The 16867-nt window shown below is 47.5% G+C and overlaps 6 protein-coding genes across 6 annotated transcripts; 1 reads left to right on the top strand and 5 right to left on the bottom strand.

Annotated features, from left to right (window-relative positions):
• Positions 1–134: 134 nt before the first annotated feature.
• BDV59DRAFT_173599 (cytochrome P450) lies at positions 135–2273 on the bottom strand. The gene is made up of 6 exons (XM_073688930.1): positions 2078–2273; positions 1752–1990; positions 837–1705; positions 670–780; positions 458–624; positions 135–400 (listed from the first exon to the last, which is right to left on the bottom strand). Exons 2-6 carry the CDS (start codon positions 1954–1956, stop codon positions 226–228), a joined length of 1527 nt encoding a protein of 508 aa, XP_073550049.1. The 5' UTR covers positions 1957–1990; positions 2078–2273; the 3' UTR covers positions 135–225.
• Positions 2274–2923: 650 nt separating this feature from the next.
• BDV59DRAFT_173596 (uncharacterized protein) lies at positions 2924–4032 on the bottom strand. The gene is made up of 2 exons (XM_073688929.1): positions 3899–4032; positions 2924–3840 (listed from the first exon to the last, which is right to left on the bottom strand). Exons 1-2 carry the CDS (start codon positions 3982–3984, stop codon positions 3159–3161), a joined length of 768 nt encoding a protein of 255 aa, XP_073550048.1. The 5' UTR covers positions 3985–4032; the 3' UTR covers positions 2924–3158.
• On the bottom strand, positions 3853–5021 carry BDV59DRAFT_152674 (Zn(II)2Cys6 transcription factor domain-containing protein). The gene has a single exon (XM_073687374.1). It carries the CDS (start codon positions 4917–4919, stop codon positions 4011–4013), a length of 909 nt encoding a protein of 302 aa, XP_073550047.1. The 5' UTR covers positions 4920–5021; the 3' UTR covers positions 3853–4010.
• A 2164-nt stretch (positions 5022–7185) lies between these two features.
• On the bottom strand, positions 7186–10170 carry BDV59DRAFT_191799 (uncharacterized protein; the record flags this gene model as incomplete). The annotated part of the gene is made up of 1 exon (XM_073691950.1): positions 7186–10170. The coding sequence occupies one exon, from the start codon at positions 10168–10170 to the stop codon at positions 7186–7188; it is 2985 nt and encodes a 994-aa protein (XP_073550046.1).
• Positions 10171–12438: 2268 nt separating this feature from the next.
• BDV59DRAFT_173592 (SDR family NAD(P)-dependent oxidoreductase) lies at positions 12439–13619 on the top strand. Its single transcript, XM_073688928.1, has one exon. It carries the CDS (start codon positions 12639–12641, stop codon positions 13506–13508), a length of 870 nt encoding a protein of 289 aa, XP_073550045.1. The 5' UTR covers positions 12439–12638; the 3' UTR covers positions 13509–13619.
• Positions 13620–13736: 117 nt separating this feature from the next.
• On the bottom strand, positions 13737–16123 carry BDV59DRAFT_211628 (glycoside hydrolase superfamily; the record flags this gene model as incomplete). Its single annotated transcript, XM_073695846.1, has 9 exons — positions 13737–14126; positions 14193–14699; positions 14750–14889; positions 15027–15103; positions 15159–15242; positions 15289–15682; positions 15727–15778; positions 15814–15864; positions 15923–16123. The coding sequence occupies 9 exons, from the start codon at positions 16121–16123 to the stop codon at positions 13737–13739; spliced, it is 1896 nt and encodes a 631-aa protein (XP_073550044.1).
• Between the last annotated feature and the right edge of the window lie 744 nt (positions 16124–16867).

Raw genomic sequence — 16867 nt, 5'->3', positions numbered from 1 at the left:
GGCGGGAACCGGAAAGCTGTCAATACTTTACGGGCCTATAGAACTCCTAGCTCCTGTGGCTGGAAGATACGCTATAGCTCAGGCCTAGGGAGTAAGAGGAGGTTGAATTCTGTAAATGGCCAGGTTACGTGAAACCCTATATACAGTTTGTTGGCCCAGATAAGGCAAACTAAAAGCGGAATGCAGAGCAAATTCCCAAGGTCCCCCGCTGCCATAGTCGCATGATTAATCTTTCACTATCCCAGTCACCTTGGCATATACTTGGAGATCTCCACGGCGAGTGAAACCGATTCCCACATCACTGGTAATGCGCATATCCTCCACAGTCGTATTGTGTAGTTCAAAGTCAAATCGACGCGCGAAAGACGCTAGAGTTAGATACAGTTCCATGTATGCCAGACTGGTTAGAAACATTAGTACCCGAGAACTTTGTATAACAAACATTGGGGTGTCTCACTTCATGCCTAGGCATGCACGGCTCCCCCGGGTAAAGGAGGCGATATACCGCGTGAGGTTTTTGCCCTCCTCAGTAGCACGCACCCATCGCTCAGGTTCAAAACTCTCGGCGTCCGGGAAGATAGTTTCGTTACGATGAATAAGGTAAGTACACGAGCTCATTGGCGTCTGGACTGTTAGTTATTATATATTGCCTGGGAAGCACTGACCTACCCCAGGTGGAATAACATATTCGTCGTATTTGAGGGCATCCTTAGGCGAGACTCGTGGGAGCCGGATTGTCAGACCGTATGAAAGACGGAGCGACTCATACACAACGCCAGTCTGGTTCGATCAGCCCATCACTATGACAATAGGGGTTCGAGCAGATATTTTCTTACAAGATAGGGTAGTTTCTCCAGTGCTGTCCATGAAACCATATCCGTGGGTCTGGGCATCACCGTGCGCAATTCTTCTCGAAGCCTTTTCACCATATCTCTGTTACGGCCTAAGTAGAAGGATGCTATGGTCAGAGCCCGACCAGTGGTTTCGGTTCCGGCAGCAAGCAACACAATCCCTTCGTCTTGTATGCGCTGTAGAGTCCTCTCAGCAGAAGGAAGGGAATTATCGGTTAGCTTATCATATATGTTCCTGCGAACAGCGCTCATCTTTCGCTGGGAGGCTGTATTCTCCGTCACAAGAGAATCCGCCGATTGTTTGAAAATGTCTTCTTGGAATTTGAGTAGGCTCGTTTTGCCAGGTTGAAGAAGTGCCATCACTTCTAGAGGAACCATACGCATTACTCTGGTCAAGAGGGGGAAGAAGCGGTTGAGGTGGAAAATCGAAGTTATATCGGCCACGGCTTTCCGAATATCGCTCCGGAAGGCCTCGTCCTCCAGAAACAACCAGCTTTTACCGTACGAGTAAGCGGTGATGACATCTGAAGTCAATGCTGCAAATGCGTCATCCATTCTTACAACAGAACCGGAAGAATGAAATCCCTCAAAACGCTCCATTAACTTTTGTACTCGTTCTTCAATTAAAGGGGACAGCTCTAGGACTGATCGTTTGGAGAAAAAGCTGTTCAGAATGTTTCGGCGGAATCTATGATGCTCGTGCCCTACAGTGCTAACCATCGAGAGAGGAAGCCCGAAAGTTGTGACAAATTGTGGATCCTTATCTCTCTTCACAGTACTGGATGCATAGATATCATCATAGAAGGTTGGATCGTTGATGTGCACTTCGCGGGGATTAATGCGCACAATAGGACCTTCCTCAGGTCAGAAACGCTATGACGACAAAGGGGAAGGCCTAACCATATGTCTGATGCATCTTTTCGATCTGAAATAGGAACTTTCCACCGAGGATAACATCGTAGTAGAATTCATACAAATGGGTAGCTGCAGTGAGTCGAGGTCCAGGGATTTTGCTCAGGGGATGAAAATATAGACGGTATATTGTCTTAATGGACAAATAGACAATTATCCACGAAAGTGCATACCACAGCATCTGTGTGTCCATCGTTTGCCGCTTCTATGAGTAATAGTATGAAAAGCTGGCAATTGCAGAAGGAATTATTAGAATGAGGACACCTCTGGGACGGAAAGCCCTGCTAGATATAAGGGACATTTTGAAACCATACTAACGCGTGATCCCGGGCTCGTAGGCATCGTTTTTCCTACTGATTTCCTTTCGCAAGCCGCGACAATTTCGGTATCCTAGGAACATCACACATAAATGCAGGCTGAAAGCGTCTTGTGCCAAAGGTGGGTTCCAAAACCAGTAGGGAATAGCAGTGGAAAGCTCGGTTAAGTATCTGAGTATTGTAGTATGCGCCATTAGTCGCTTGGTCTCATACCGGTATAGGGCCTAGACCTTGATCGAGTCCACTACTGGGATTCGGCGCTGCATACTGTGGCACTAATTACTCCTCACTTAGATGATCATCGAAGTCCAGACATTTCCCTAATGCACGGGATCCCGCACACTAGCTGCCAACGGAAAATTACAGCCCATCGCTTCACTTGTCATTCGCTAGATAGCGTGAGCGCTCACCCCCGCTCTAAACGGCCCGTTCCGGTCACTAGTAGTCCTCCCGTGGGTCTAAACACACAGACACTGCATATTTAGCTGCATAGTCACTCGCAGAACCCCGGGACGTCTATATAGATAAAGGTAATGGAGGGTTGATCGAGAGGAGAAGCTGTTAAGACGACCACTAATCAGCCTTCAACTGCCTGGGTTTGGGTGGGAAGTACCCGATGACCCGTTTTACTTGCGGGAGTCCTCCATATATTCCTGGTTTCAACATGCGGTAGTCTAATGGCCTAAGGGCGGCTTGGGCCGATTGACGTGCTCCTCGTGGTGCAGTTGGCATTAATAGCGGCACGGATCTTGGCCACATTTTCAGAGAGGGGCAGCGGTGGCTCTAAGGAAACATATGTCAGCTGAAAGAAAGATGTCAGTCATGAGTCCAAACATTCATTACCTTCGTTGATTTGTAGTTTGCTGCAATAGTCACAATATTCGGCAGAAAAGAGGTGGTGGAAATATACTAAGAGATCTCAACTTGAAGGACTCCGATACTTTCTGATAAAAGCCCACAACTAAGGCAACGACCGCATGTAAGTATTATGAATGAATTCGAAGCTCAATGAGCATTTTACTTTCATACATACTATGGTTTCGTAAGCGCCCGAGTAGAAGAGAAGAGAACAGTCTCACTATGTCACAAATGCATAAGGTTGGCTAAAACACTCATCCCAGGAGTCCTTTCCACCTGCCCAGAACGTCCAGAGAACGGCTTTTGCTAATTTTGCGATTGGAGTGCCTAGGTCTCGGCTCATAAAGTCCAATTTGTTGCTGACAAACTGGCGGGATGATGCGGTTCCACGTTCCATCTCCATCCCGGCCACAACAAGCGGCCACAGCATACATTTCTTCATTTGGGGCATGAGTAGGGACTTTTCCAGTAGCGACAGAAGAGAATGACCATGTGCGGCTCGTGTAGCATCCAGCTGTGATGTTGATGGTAGGACGGACAAGCTTTGCAGAGAAGCAATGCAGTATATTATAACGGCGGACTGGTAAATCCCACCTACTAGTAGCCAGTCATCCTGATTGCAAAAGCTGGATTTTGCCCATTCAGTTGGTGAGAACCCCTCGATATCTTCCAATAATCTGTACGCTGCATCTCTCGTACTGTCCTCTATGATCGAAAGGACACCTGTGTTATACCGAAATTGGTTCACCCTGGCTATTTGTACGAATAGATGAGGGGGACACAAAATTCCCGGAAAAGATCCATAGCAATATATTCTCTCTATTAGGTTAAAATCTCTGTTCTGTTGAATGATATGAACCTGCTGCGCCGGTGGGCAAGTTGTGTTACCTATAACTCCAACTCTTCGGGGGGTTAGCTTAAAAAAAGATCCCTTGCTCTTTTTTCTCACGTAGGGCTCACATGATAAGGTGGAGTAGCGCCGGTCTCATAAATTCAGTTGTATCAAATAATTCCTCTAGCCCCCCACGCAATTGGATCAGTTGCATGGCTCCACCAAAGTGGTGTCGCCAATCTACGGAGGGGAATTGCCGGGCCTAGACATGGTACAGTACAGTGTTAGTTTGTTTTGTGTAGTGCATGCACTACCATTCAGACAAAGAAAGAAGGACAAACTCGAGTGGCTTACATCGGCGAAAAGAACCATAAGGACGCTGACGATGATGGAATCATTGGCCCGATCGGTGATCTTCCCAATACCGTTTGTGAGAGAAGCAATTGCGATGCCACGATGATGGTATACGCGAAATCGAGCTTCTGCCACCGCAGAATGACCAGCGTCTGAGAGGTAGTTGTGAATATAGTGACTGAGGGCAAGGTACACTAATGTATGGCAAATAGATAAAGGGCATAGATGGAGCCCAGAGAGCGGAAATAATGACGCGTAGGGGCACGGTGCCAGTCGATGTAGAGGTGCGTATTCGAGATAAATGCAATGGTTGTCTAGCTGGATGTTAAATCCTAACTCTGGTTCCAGAAATGTCAACTTACAGTAGCTGACCGCCTGCATAATTGCACAGGCCTCCGTATTCAACTTGTACGCTGGAAGGGGTTCCCATGATAGACAAAACTTGACATCCCGGCGCAAGATAATTTGCTCTGTTGAGACTTCGTCGTCACCTGAACAGCTAGGGGAACCTGTCTTAAGCTCATGCTTAAGTGAAGAAACGTCCTTTTGACCAGAGTCGGTCCTTTTTCGTTGATTAGTTCTTGATCTTACTTTCCCAGGAGTGAGCCACCTGAGTGGCTTATGCTTCCCATAGCCTGGGCAATCTACGCCCGACGCGCGACATTTGTTGCATTCAGGTATAGAGATGTCGCAGACCAGGCGACGACGCCGACACTCCCAGCAGGGACGTTGAGGTTTCCCTGTCAGTGATGTGAATTCTGTGAGATTTTCCATAGCTTTTTGCCGGTATTGCATCCTGCTTAAAATGCGTTAGGATTTATAAATGCCGCATGTGCCATGAGCACAAGAAGGCTGATTCTGGAGAGTCGACCGAGCAAGTCTGGGCTTGGCTGCGGGTCTTGGCCATAGTTTTCTCCTGATGAGGAAAAGCTCCAGGAGATAAAAACAAATCATGATGAGCGAAATACGGCTTTCGTGATCGTCATCAGCTCGGAATGCCGATCAATGTCAGCATGTGTTGTCCATGGCCATTCCGCACATTTTTTGAGGGAAAATACAGCGCTTAAAATTTCAGCTGAAACACCTCGAATAAGATACTTGTTCCGCATTCTCATCTACTCTTTATTTTGCCAATATTAAGCTCTAGGCCCTCACGAGTTCGCCACAACGGCAGAAATGAAGCACTTGCGTGACCCTCAAAAATGTCGCGCCTAATAGAAGGACTAAACCCCCTGCAGTTTTCCGGTGCATCGAGTGACTAAGAATCGCAAGGCTAAGCTGTGTACTCAGGGTTATAAATATAATATACGTGTATTTGCACCTGGGTAGTGAACTCTCGAGACTGATTAGTGGATTATTCACTCACAGTGGATATGTGTATCGCCGCTGAACGAGTCAAACGCAGTAAGACAGTATCATCGATGAACTTACAATTGTACTATTTTACCATCAGGCCAAAAAAAGAGAGGGAATAAAGCCTCCGCTTGATGGCCGTGGGCAAATGGTCAGATCTTCTATCACGCCGTTCTTTCAGCCTTTACTAATAGTCTATACAGTATACAGGAAGAAGCAGAGTATGCCAACAGAGATATGAGGGAACAAGATCCTTTCCGGCTCATTCTCTCGAGAGCAGCTGTCTTATTAAAGCCTAGTCTGGACCTGCTCCAGAAATCTGCTAGTTGCTCAAGGGGCTTATTCCAAACATCAAAAGATTTCAGCCGGTTGCTCATCCTTTCAGAGAGCACGCTACTATAATGAACAGCTTGTTCGCTACCCATAGTTTACCGATCGGAACTCCGAACGACGCAGTCTAAAGAAAGAAATTTCAGTGGTCTTTTAAGTAACAGAGCAGACGAATTCGGAATTTAACCATGCTGATCTTCGTATTATCCCGCAAACTTCATCCGCAAGATTGGTCAGATCCTGAAATGCTAGGGTAACCCTATGTTTATTCTCGTGTCCCTCGTATATACAACAGCAAAAATAAAGTGCTACCCGTATCCCATATACTGCGAAAGGCCCCAGGTATAATTACGAAGGGTCAACCTCCCTAAGTGATTTTACATTTATCTATATTTCCTTACCTCTCTGAAATGTTCTCCTTAATGCATATTATACCCCTGCTCGCATGCACCGCGTGTCTCGCATTTGCTGAACTCCCTTCTTCACTACGATTTGACCTGTCGAAACCATCACATGACTTATTTCGCAGCAAATCTCTAGCTGATGTAACTGTCCAGCAAGGGTTCACTTTCGATAATGTCAACCATCGGCTTTTCGTAGCCCAACGCCGCGATGGGTCATCGGAAACATCTGGTGATCTATGTATTACCCAACTGGATTTCGACGGAAACATCATCGGATCAATGGACTTAATTGGGTTTGGGCATGGTGTTTCCTTCGCTGCGCAGGCGGTGGATTCGTCGACTTATCTTTGGACGGAGGTGGACGCTAATTCAAACGGATATGGCCAAAACCTCACTAGGTTTGAATTCGTTGATGGGACCACATTGTCTCATTCCGACAGCGCTCTCGACAAATTCAGTGTCATCGAAGGCGCAACTGAGCATACCTACTCTATTGACCCTGTCAATGGCAGGCTTATCGTTCGATATAGTCTTGGCGGATCAAAAAGAATAGCTGTATTTGATCTAGAAGCAGCAACCAAGGCCGACTTCTCTATTAAGCTAGCCGACTTCTCTCATCCTTCGCTGCATACATTGTCCGATATTTTCCAGGGATATGCTGCATTTGGGCAGTATATATATCTTCTCACTGGAGAATCGTACGATGCCTCTGGAGGCGAACTGAACTCGGAAATAACCGCCGTAGACATGAATACTGGAGAGGTGACTCAGGGTCCAACATTGACCAAGGCCGGATCAACGCTTTCATTTCGAGAGCCAGAAGGATTGGCCATTTATCGGACTGATGTAGGCGAGTCACGACTGTTCTTGGGGTTTGCATCCGGAGACGCGGGTGATAGGAAACCGAGCATGTTCTACAAAAATGTACTAGTATAGTGAATATGAAAATACCTTCGGATCTCAGAATATAAAATTTAGACAGATGACACAACATTTTCCTCCCAGGAATCAATAATGTGCGATTCCCCCAATGTTTCCTTCAGGGCGAGGACCATATCGTCAATTATTGATAGGAATTTCAGATAAGAACTCACAGCAACACAGTAGCGGCGATAATTTTCGTCTTCAATGAGGGTTTTGCTTAATGCAACAGTCATACGTCGAATGTGCCAGGACTCATAACACCGCCTTATCAAAGGTGTTGGGAGCCGCTCCGGCAGTGGGAGGCCGGATTGAAGAGCTTGTTCCACGATACTGAGGACAGCCATGATGTCCCCAATTGCATGTTCATCACGGATACCAGCTGTGTGTATCAGCCTTTCCTGGAATTCAGGTGGCAAGGAAGTTGACAGAATGAGTAGTCGGCTCAGTGCCAGGTTCATGTCTTGGCACAATTTTTTCATATGAGCAAGTACATCTTGATTGAAGGGTCCCAGACTAATCTCAAACCTTAGCATGCTAATGGGACCATCCAATGACATTAAGGTCTCAGCAACGTCCAGAGAAATTTTTTCAACAACAGCCCCTATAGGGTTCTGATGATCGATGCGGCCCCAGTGTGATAGTAACAGAGAGTAGTGGTCGGACAACGTGCGCACAGTATTTGATAGGGTCTTGCAGGCATGACGAGTCGTAGATGGAGGTCGAGGAAAGAGCTGAACGACAAATGCTGCGACGAACCCGAGCAAAACCGTAACCAATCGCTTCCAGAAAGCCTCATAACCGTGGCCTGGCAGGCCATACTGCTGAATATGGGCATCATCGTAGCTGAAGCCAACAACAAGAACGAACGTCACGCCACTCATAATCGCTGCCATCGTGAAGTGCTGTGGGAGGAATAGACGCCACCACATTAAGATAGCCGTCATAACTGCTGTAATTGTCGCCATTCCGTATGCATTTCCTGTCCCATGCCCCGAGCCGATATACCACGCTATCATGCCTAAGACCCCTCCCACCACAGTCCCGAGGGCACGGGATACCAAAGAGAAGGTGAAATCGGCCATATACACCAGTAATGTTGTTTGTGCTGTGATAAGGCCCCAGATTCCCTTTTCCCTGAAGTAGAACCCTGACGAATGCGGGAGCGAAGATGGAATTGCGCAAGCAATTGTGACGGCTACCATGCGCAAGGCATACATTCCCCCAGGGTTGGTAAGCCACCTGTAGGAACTGATAACGGCTTTGAGTACAGTATTTCGATGTAGTGGATTTGTATATCCCCTGCTGATTCGGAGTTGTCTATGTGCTTCCTTTATCTGCTCGCCCAACATGTCGGGATCATCGCTGTTTGTCCCGGGAGAAAAGCCAGATACAGGAGCTCTCTGGCGCCCGTTCACAATCCACGCCAACCAGTATTGAAGTCGGAATGGTAACCAGAAGCGGTTTTCAGCCCGTTTCTGAAGTAGGGAAAGACTGTGATCAAGGAGGTGTTCCATCGCTTCTGTGAATACAATGATCCGTTCTTCCACGACCATTCCGACGATGACTCCCCGCAAAGAATAGGGCCCGAACTCCTCCGGTGATTTGAGACGCCCGTCGTCCTCAAACAAGTCTGAATGATTCTCAATCAACTGCCGTGTTGTCGTCGTGATACATAATGAGCGAGCGGAGGATAGGGATTCTCGGACTTGTTGAATTTTGTCGATAAGTTCCGCTATTGTCGTCTTCACACTTGGCGCAAACCATCGATTCGAATTTACGGTACGGATACTCTCCGCTACCAGGGTGATGGACCCGGAGCACAGGTTCAGTACATCGAAAGTAGATATCCTCATCCCATCTAGCGTGCCAGACTGGATTGCGCCTTCCTCTGGGTTCTTCAAGGCGCTCATCACGCTTGCAGTCTCCCTCAACTGACGCCGCCCAACTCTATGGAAAGACTTCTCGCTTGAGATATTTTCATTCTCAGAATGTAAATTCATGTTTTCCAGTCTCTGGTCGAGAGCCGTTCGAGAAATGTGAAAGTCGATCAAAGACAAACCAGCCATCATAAACTGTCTCAGCGGTCGATTTAGCGATTTGATGTCGTCGGGACCCCAGTGTCCGCGCGAGAGATCTAATGGAAGAAATGTCATGGCGGGGCTTATGGTTTTCAATGCGCCAATTATTTGCCCTCGCTCTGCCTCAAGCCTCTGTAAGTTCACAGACTTGCGGGAGAGACGTTCCCTTGTAGATCGCAAAGGAGCCTCACCAAGTTGGATGAGCTGCTCCATCTTGGAGAGCACCACATAAGAAGTCGATTGCGGAAAGAATATGAGACAGCACACAGCTCCAATTCCGATGCCAATGGCAGCGGGTTTTACCAAAACCTCTGCCAGCAATGGTGTGAATGAAGGGACAGTGGGTCCAAACAACAGGAAGAGGTCAGCCACAACGATGCCGAATAGCTGCGCAAGCACGCACTTCGGGTTGGCGACGCGGATTCGCGACATGGCATATACAAACAGGCTGATTAAGACATAGAATATCACCGTCACCCGAGCATCAAGCATGAAGCCGTCATGTACTAGCTTCTGTGCTATAAATGATGGGCTTTCACCAGTCTGCTTTGCCTGGATCGTGGCCTGCTGCTGCAACTTTTGGAGTAGCGCTTGTGTCTCAGTGGCTGGTCGAGCCGCTAAAGCAGCTTTCATGGATAGCAATCCCCAAGCCCATCCCAGGCACATCCCGAACAGGAGCGACAAGGAGGCGAGAAGGTAGATAAACAGAATTCCTGCTGGCGGTACGACGTATAGGAGCAATGCACCGAAGAATGTTGCAACGCCAATTTTATCTAGTGCAGGTCCAATGAATATCAGCAAAGACGCAACCCAGGTAGCCACCCAGCAACGAAAGAGAATCTTGAGGTCCCGAATATTGAAGTGGTCTAGCCATGCAGGTAAAGAGATGCGCCACTTGCGATGAGCGACATTGTTGTTTGCACAGGACGGCGAGTGTCGGACTCCGTCATCTTCCATTTTTCGTCCGGAGTCTTTGGGCTTTCCGATGAACTGGATGGCCTATCCGAAAAAAATTATGTCTGGTTATCTGGAACTGGATCTGGTCCTCGGGCCGACACGACGTCATTCTCGTCGCAACCGCATCCGGCATTCTAAACCCTAGTTGCAACAAGAGTCTTTAGGACACAGCTCCTTCATATGCTTATAAATATTACGCGATACACTTTTTCGTAGCATGTCGTGGATCGCAATTTGATACCTGCCCGATAATTGAATTCCATGAATTGGATTGGGTGCTACTAGCAGGGCACTGGGTTAGATATTACTCCTCTGATGCCCACCTGGGAGGGGTTTCTCCAGCACACTTCGAACCTCGGCTTTACGTCTACAAGAGAAACACGCACCATGGCAGAATCCAGGGTGCTACTTGTTGGCGGCGGAGGAGCCGGAACCGTTGCGGCTCAGATTCTGGAGAAAGGTGGACTGGCGTCTGTATCCTGCGTTCTACGGTCGAATTTCGAGGTGAACAAACATGGGTTTACGATTGACTCGTGCGACCATGGATGGTAATTTGTGGAGCCGGAAACCCACCAAAGGTGATGAGGTCTCTGCTTTTAGTGAACTGCTTTGATATTGATACTTTCGCAGTCTTGAGAACGGTCCCTTTGGCCAATAACGACCCGTTTAACTACATTATCTGCTGCACGCTTGTTGATATAATCGAGCCTGCCATAACTCCCGATCATACAGTCGTAGTGTTGATTCAAAATGGTCCACATATTGATCGCCATATCCAGGCCCGGTCCCCAACAATATTGTTCTTTCAGGGGTCAGGTGCGGATGCGCATGAAATCCGATCGGGACACGTCAAGCAGAAAAAACCTGATATTTTGATCATTGATGCATTCCCTCACCCGATTTGTGCAGCCGAGGACCTGAAAAATGCAGCCGAACTTCTTGTTCGTATATGTTCTGCATTTGTTCTGCCTCGGGCAGAACAAATTGCAAGCATGGGCCGAATTTTGGATTGGATCGATGGACAAAGTTGGTCAACAACGCTTCATTGAATCCAATATGTATATTGGCAGGCCCGGACACGGGAAGCTTACAATTACATGAACATAGCATACAGACCTTGGTTCGGCCTGCCATGCACGAAGTTATTTCGGTGGCCTCCGCAGCCGGATATTCGCTCCCGAGTGATATAATCGAGAGCATTTTCGCGGGCAACCCTGTCGAACAACGGATTGCTCCGAGTATGTCGATGGACTCTAGGAAAGTATGTTTTAGACCTAATAATATGGGTGACTTGACTGATTACTACAGGGGAACTTAACTGAACATGAGAATATCCTTGGGGAGGTTGTGCGGGAGGCTAAAGCCATCAGCGTTGACACGCCCGTATTGAATATATTGTATAACCTCTGCTGTGCACTTCAATATCGGTTAAAAACAACTCGGATCACGTCTCAGTGAGTTTCTATGGCTCTGCATATACCTGTGAAGGTCTAGGGATATTAGCAATATATTACACCACTGTCACTCTTCTCCCGTGTCTCTGCCATCCCTCTAGTTGTATTAAGGTTCTCGTTGAACAATGTCCCACTGGAATATATCATAATATCAGCTGGTCTGATAGTCTACGTCTACTCCGAATCGTACTTTTCTTGGATGCTGGAAATGTTCCGCATCAAGCTCCATGCCCGATGCTGACATTGAATATCACAGTGCGCTGTATTTGATTTAGCATGGCTGGATTTGGACCTCCGGTATTTTGTGTTGTTAGTATTATCCCAAATAAGATGCCTCGTCGATTGTCTGTATGTATCAATACTCTAGTCTATTAAAAATGCCATACAAATTTGCAGGAAATCTAGCCATCAAAAAAGGTATTCGAAGAGCACCCTCGCCCATATAAAGTCGCCTGTATTGGGATATGTGTAACACTTGGCCCATTGCTGGCCAACATTATAGTTTATGATAATCAAATACTAGTAATTTGATGAAATAATAATATGATAGAGAAGGACTCGTCGTGAATATTTGTATGAGCCCATGGGCTTCAGCATGACCTAGCAACCGATATAACGAGCCCTTTGAATTGCTCGTGGACCGAATTCACTCTTCCTCTCAAAAAGCTCTCGGCAATTGAACTGGCATATCCGCGACGTGGTGGCTATCTAAAAAAGGAAAACCGAGTATTATCATGCACCATTGCCGTTCTTGATACGTAATCTGTATCTTACTCTCCCCCGCTTCTGGTCGTCCTTCTGATCTGACGACCACCTATTACGCCCGGTCGACGATCCAATTCTGTCACTTAATAATTCCTTTTAACTGGTTGACGTTTCGCCCGACTATACCGATAGCCGAATATGACAAAGGGCCTCGGCTACAATGCGGGGGCATAAATTGTGTCCAGAAAATTAAATGTCTCATATAAGTAAGATACACTTACTTAGTGACGACAGTGCCCAACGTTTATAATGACGCTCGAAACAACCGATGACCCTCCAGTATCGCGTCCGCAACGATCCCTGCTAGGCCGTGTCGCTGTCGTCACGGGCGCAGGTGCGGCTGGGGATGGAATCGGAAATGCACGCGCTGCAGCCATCTTGCTCGCAGAAGACGGATGCTCCGTGGTATGTGTCGATATGAACCTAAGTTCGGCTGAACGTACCGTCCAGATGATCAAAAGCGAAGGCAAAGGTGGCGCAATCGCTGTCCGTGCAGATGTCACCGTTGCTGCCGACTGCGAAAAGGTCATCAAAATAGCTGTCCAACGCTTCGGAAGACTTGATATACTCTTCAACTGTGTAGGGGTTGGCGGCGCAACAGGGACGGCCGAGACGGTCGATATGGAGGAGTGGGCGTTGGGCCTCAATCTGAACGTCTCGAGTATGGTCCTTATGGCCAAGTACGCCATTCCCGAGATGCGCAAGAATGAGCCTTCTCCTGGTTATCGTGGGAGCATCGTCAATATGGGTAGTGTCGCTGGGCTCAAGGGCGGCACGCCACATCTGCTATACCCAACAAGTAAAGGGGCTATCGTGAATATGACCCGTGCCATGGCAGCTCACCACGCTAAGGACGGAATCAGAGTGAACTGTGTCTGCCCCGGAATGGTATATACCCCGATGATGTATGCTAAGGGTATGACGCCAGAGGCTCGGCAGGCCAGAAAGAACAGAAGTCTTCTGAAGACTGAGGGCAACGGGTGGGATGTGGGGGCGGCAGTGCGATTCCTTGCTGGTGACGAGGCACGGTTTATGACCGGTCTAATCCTGCCAGTTGACGGTGGAACAACATCAGCCGTGGGTACAGAGTTGCCAGCAGCAGCAAGTGTCAATGGATAGTTGGAGGCATTTGTACAGAGATTCCATGGAATGTTGCAGGATTGGTTAAAAGTGCCTCGCGGAGGAATCGCAAATGTCAAAAAGCCACCACAGGATTACAATCGGAATAAGGATGTCAGATATACATATCTATACCGATGATCGCCAGTACGCGCTAGAAATACATCCAACCCGTCTGCCGCCAGGATTCAATTCTGCAAAAGGTAATGCATCCGGCCCGCACTCTAGTTATGAAACAGAAAGGACCGCAACAGACCATGGTGCCATATTTACAGTATAGCTTCCATCAGGTGCAGTAACGTTCTTGGTTACCGGCTTGATAGTCACATTATGTGGAATGTTGTAGCCGTCTCTTGGGCCTGCCAGAGTTTGAAGCTTCCCAGAGTTTGTGTCTGGTACTTTAATGTGAACCTCTTGGCTGTCTTCTCCATAGTTTGCCACCTTGACATAATATGTGTCATTCAAGCTGGAAGCAACCCAGTACAGTGGCCCGAATTCCGCAGTCGAATTTATGGGAAGAGTAACATTGCCTTTGCTGGTTGAGAACATCTGTTGAACGTAAAATGATGTGGATGGTGTTATTGAGCCCGGGTTAGAGTCAAAACCCAAGAGCGTTGGCTATGCGGCAAAATTAGGCTTCTTCAAACATACGTAAAAACAACATGGCTGGGGTGTCGTTCTTACCGACCACTGTGTGAAGCCGAAGTGCTGCAGAAGAGGTGCATATGCGGCCATTTTGACTACGTCACTGTTTCGCTCCAAGCCAATCATATGTACTGCCTCGCTACAGCTCATCTTCATGGATGACCAGTAGACTCCATGAGACTGGCTAGTGTTGCGACAACCAAATTCACCGACCATGATGGGCTGGGAGCGTGGCTGATTGTCCCAGTAATTGAACATCGCAACCAGGTCATCGGACTTGCGGTAGTAGTGGTAATCGTATATGATTCCCGCCGGAGGAGACTCCGGCAAACATTTGAAGTCATTGGTAGAAGCAATAAGCGTAATGTTGGGGTACTTCTCATGGATGGCATCGTATATCTGGGTAAAGCGGTCGGGATACGTCGGACATCCACCTGTGAAATCATCCTCGTTTCCAATCTCGATGTACTCAACCACCCATGGTTCTTTTCGCCCATTCTTTGCCCTCAGGCTACCATATGTGCTATTGGGCGGACCGAGAAGGTACTAAAGGCTATCAGGTACTTATTGTAAAAGAATATCCGGTGAGTACTAACCTCCAGTTCGTTCATGATGTCCTCTACGTAGGGTTGGAGATCAGACCCCGAAAGGATACCACCATACGATTTTCCATCCCACACGGCTAAAACTGGGGCCATGCCCATGTCTTCGCACCACCAGAGGTATTCATCAAGTCCTATGCCCGTTAATTCAATTTCAGTCACGATCAACAGCAAGCCTCACCAAGGGCATCTGTATTCGGATAATGCCAATCACCTGCGGAAACATCAGCATAACGAGGTTCGAGAGAGGACAGGGGACGAAAAGACCAACTTTGTCTTCCGGGTCGTTCAACGACTGGTCCAATTGTCTGGTTCCACGTCCATCTGCTATTTATTTGGAGTCCTTCCCTAACCAACGTTTAGTATATATTACAATTGTGACAGGTAATTGATGACACCCTACAAGTTGTTACCACCTGGGAACCTAAGAAACGATGGCTTAATTTGTTCCAAAACAATCGCTACGTCCTCGCGCAAGCCATTGTCTCTATTAAATGTCAGTAAAACATTACGAACCAGAGGGGCTTTTGTACCTGGAATGGTATGTTGGTGGAAATAATTGCGGTAACCCAAAGTTGAGAGATCCGCCGTCAGCTTTAGAGCCATCAAACAGCAAACGCCATTCATTGTTGCCATCTGGGGAGGCAGAAGAGTTGAAGTACGTTTCATAGCGAGTAAACTCCCCGAAAAAACTGTCCACTGAGATGTTCTTGTTGGCGTAAACGATCCCACTGGATGAACCGACGAGCTGTAGCGTGATGGGCCCAGAATAAGCACCCAAAATCCAGAACTCACATCGGTAAGTGGCGTTGACGACTGGGATTCCATTATAACCAGAGTTAGAGAACCCCACAAACTTTGTCTCGTACGGCATAACCTGGACCTGGAGCGATGAAGTGATTGCATCGCTAACCGGGTTGATGTTGTCTTGCAAAATATCCACATCTCCAACGGGCGCGTAGGCGGTTAACCCAGGATTGGAACCTTGAAAACCGTTGTTTCGCAGTAATTGACCGTGGATTCCTCCATCCCCTATCTCTACTCAGCCACTGTAACACTAATATAGGGCAATGGAGCGATGGAACAACAATACCTGACTGATCCATTTCCTAAGGGAGGAAGTCGAATTAGCTCATGCCAGAAAGAAATCACAAGATTTGGCCAAACCTCAAACATGATCCCCCATAGTAGCGGACTAGACTGATTTCCTCCATCCTTTACCACCGTCAGGGTAATAGGGGAACTAGAATTATTTTTCTCGGCCAAGTCCTTTTCTCTCTCGGAGAGGTTCGGGTAGGTCTGCGTCCACGACAAACCAGAAAGGGTGAGAATTCCGAGGATAAGCCTGATAATGAGACACATCCACATGGCGAGAAGGTTGTCCCGTTTCTAACTCTGTAAACAGGTAACAAGGGAGGCATTCGTGGGACGGCGTTTTCAATCGCTGGCAGACGCCTTCATCGCTGAACCGCAGGTGCAGAGGCCAAAGAAAATATAATAATCACCACCGGCCGATCAAGGGACCACTGCGAATTACATTGCAAGGCGAACAGTCTCCTAGATAGGGTCACATCAGGAACCGCTCATTCTTGAGGCACCCGCGCGAGGTACGAAGTTTATGTACCTCTATGACATCACTACATTTACCCACGCAATGGTCACGACGCTCTGTGATTAGGCGATCGCTGCAAATTTGAGATAATTTTGATCATCGTGATGTCAATCAGGTCTCTGTGAGTCGTACTATTCATATACCGTGCCAAACAAGCCGAAGAGTTCCTCCTGTGTAGAGTCCGAATTGGCACCCGGGTATTCCTGACATTCTTCGGGATGTCATTTATCGACGTGATATCTTCAACCACCAGTAATAACGCAAATTCCCATGCTCATTCCATACCAGCGCCGTCGGATTGTGAGACGGCAGGGAGAAAAGTCTTTCGGTTTCTCATTATGTTATTTTTCTTTCTTCTAAACAAAACACTACTCTTCAAATAAATACCAGTTAGTTAACGTAATCAACCATCGAGCAGCGAATACCACCACTCAGCGGCGGATTTTCACCGTAACCACATAAAGCATCATTTTACGCCTCATTTCTTCATATTGATCGTA

This window comes from Aspergillus ambiguus (assembly GCF_047715705.1).
Source record: "Aspergillus ambiguus strain CBS 117.58 unplaced genomic scaffold BDV59scaffold_7, whole genome shotgun sequence".
Taxonomy (NCBI): Eukaryota; Fungi; Ascomycota; class Eurotiomycetes; order Eurotiales; family Aspergillaceae; genus Aspergillus; species Aspergillus ambiguus.
Note: the sequence above shows the minus strand (reverse complement) of the source record. Positions and strands in the feature narration are given on the sequence as shown.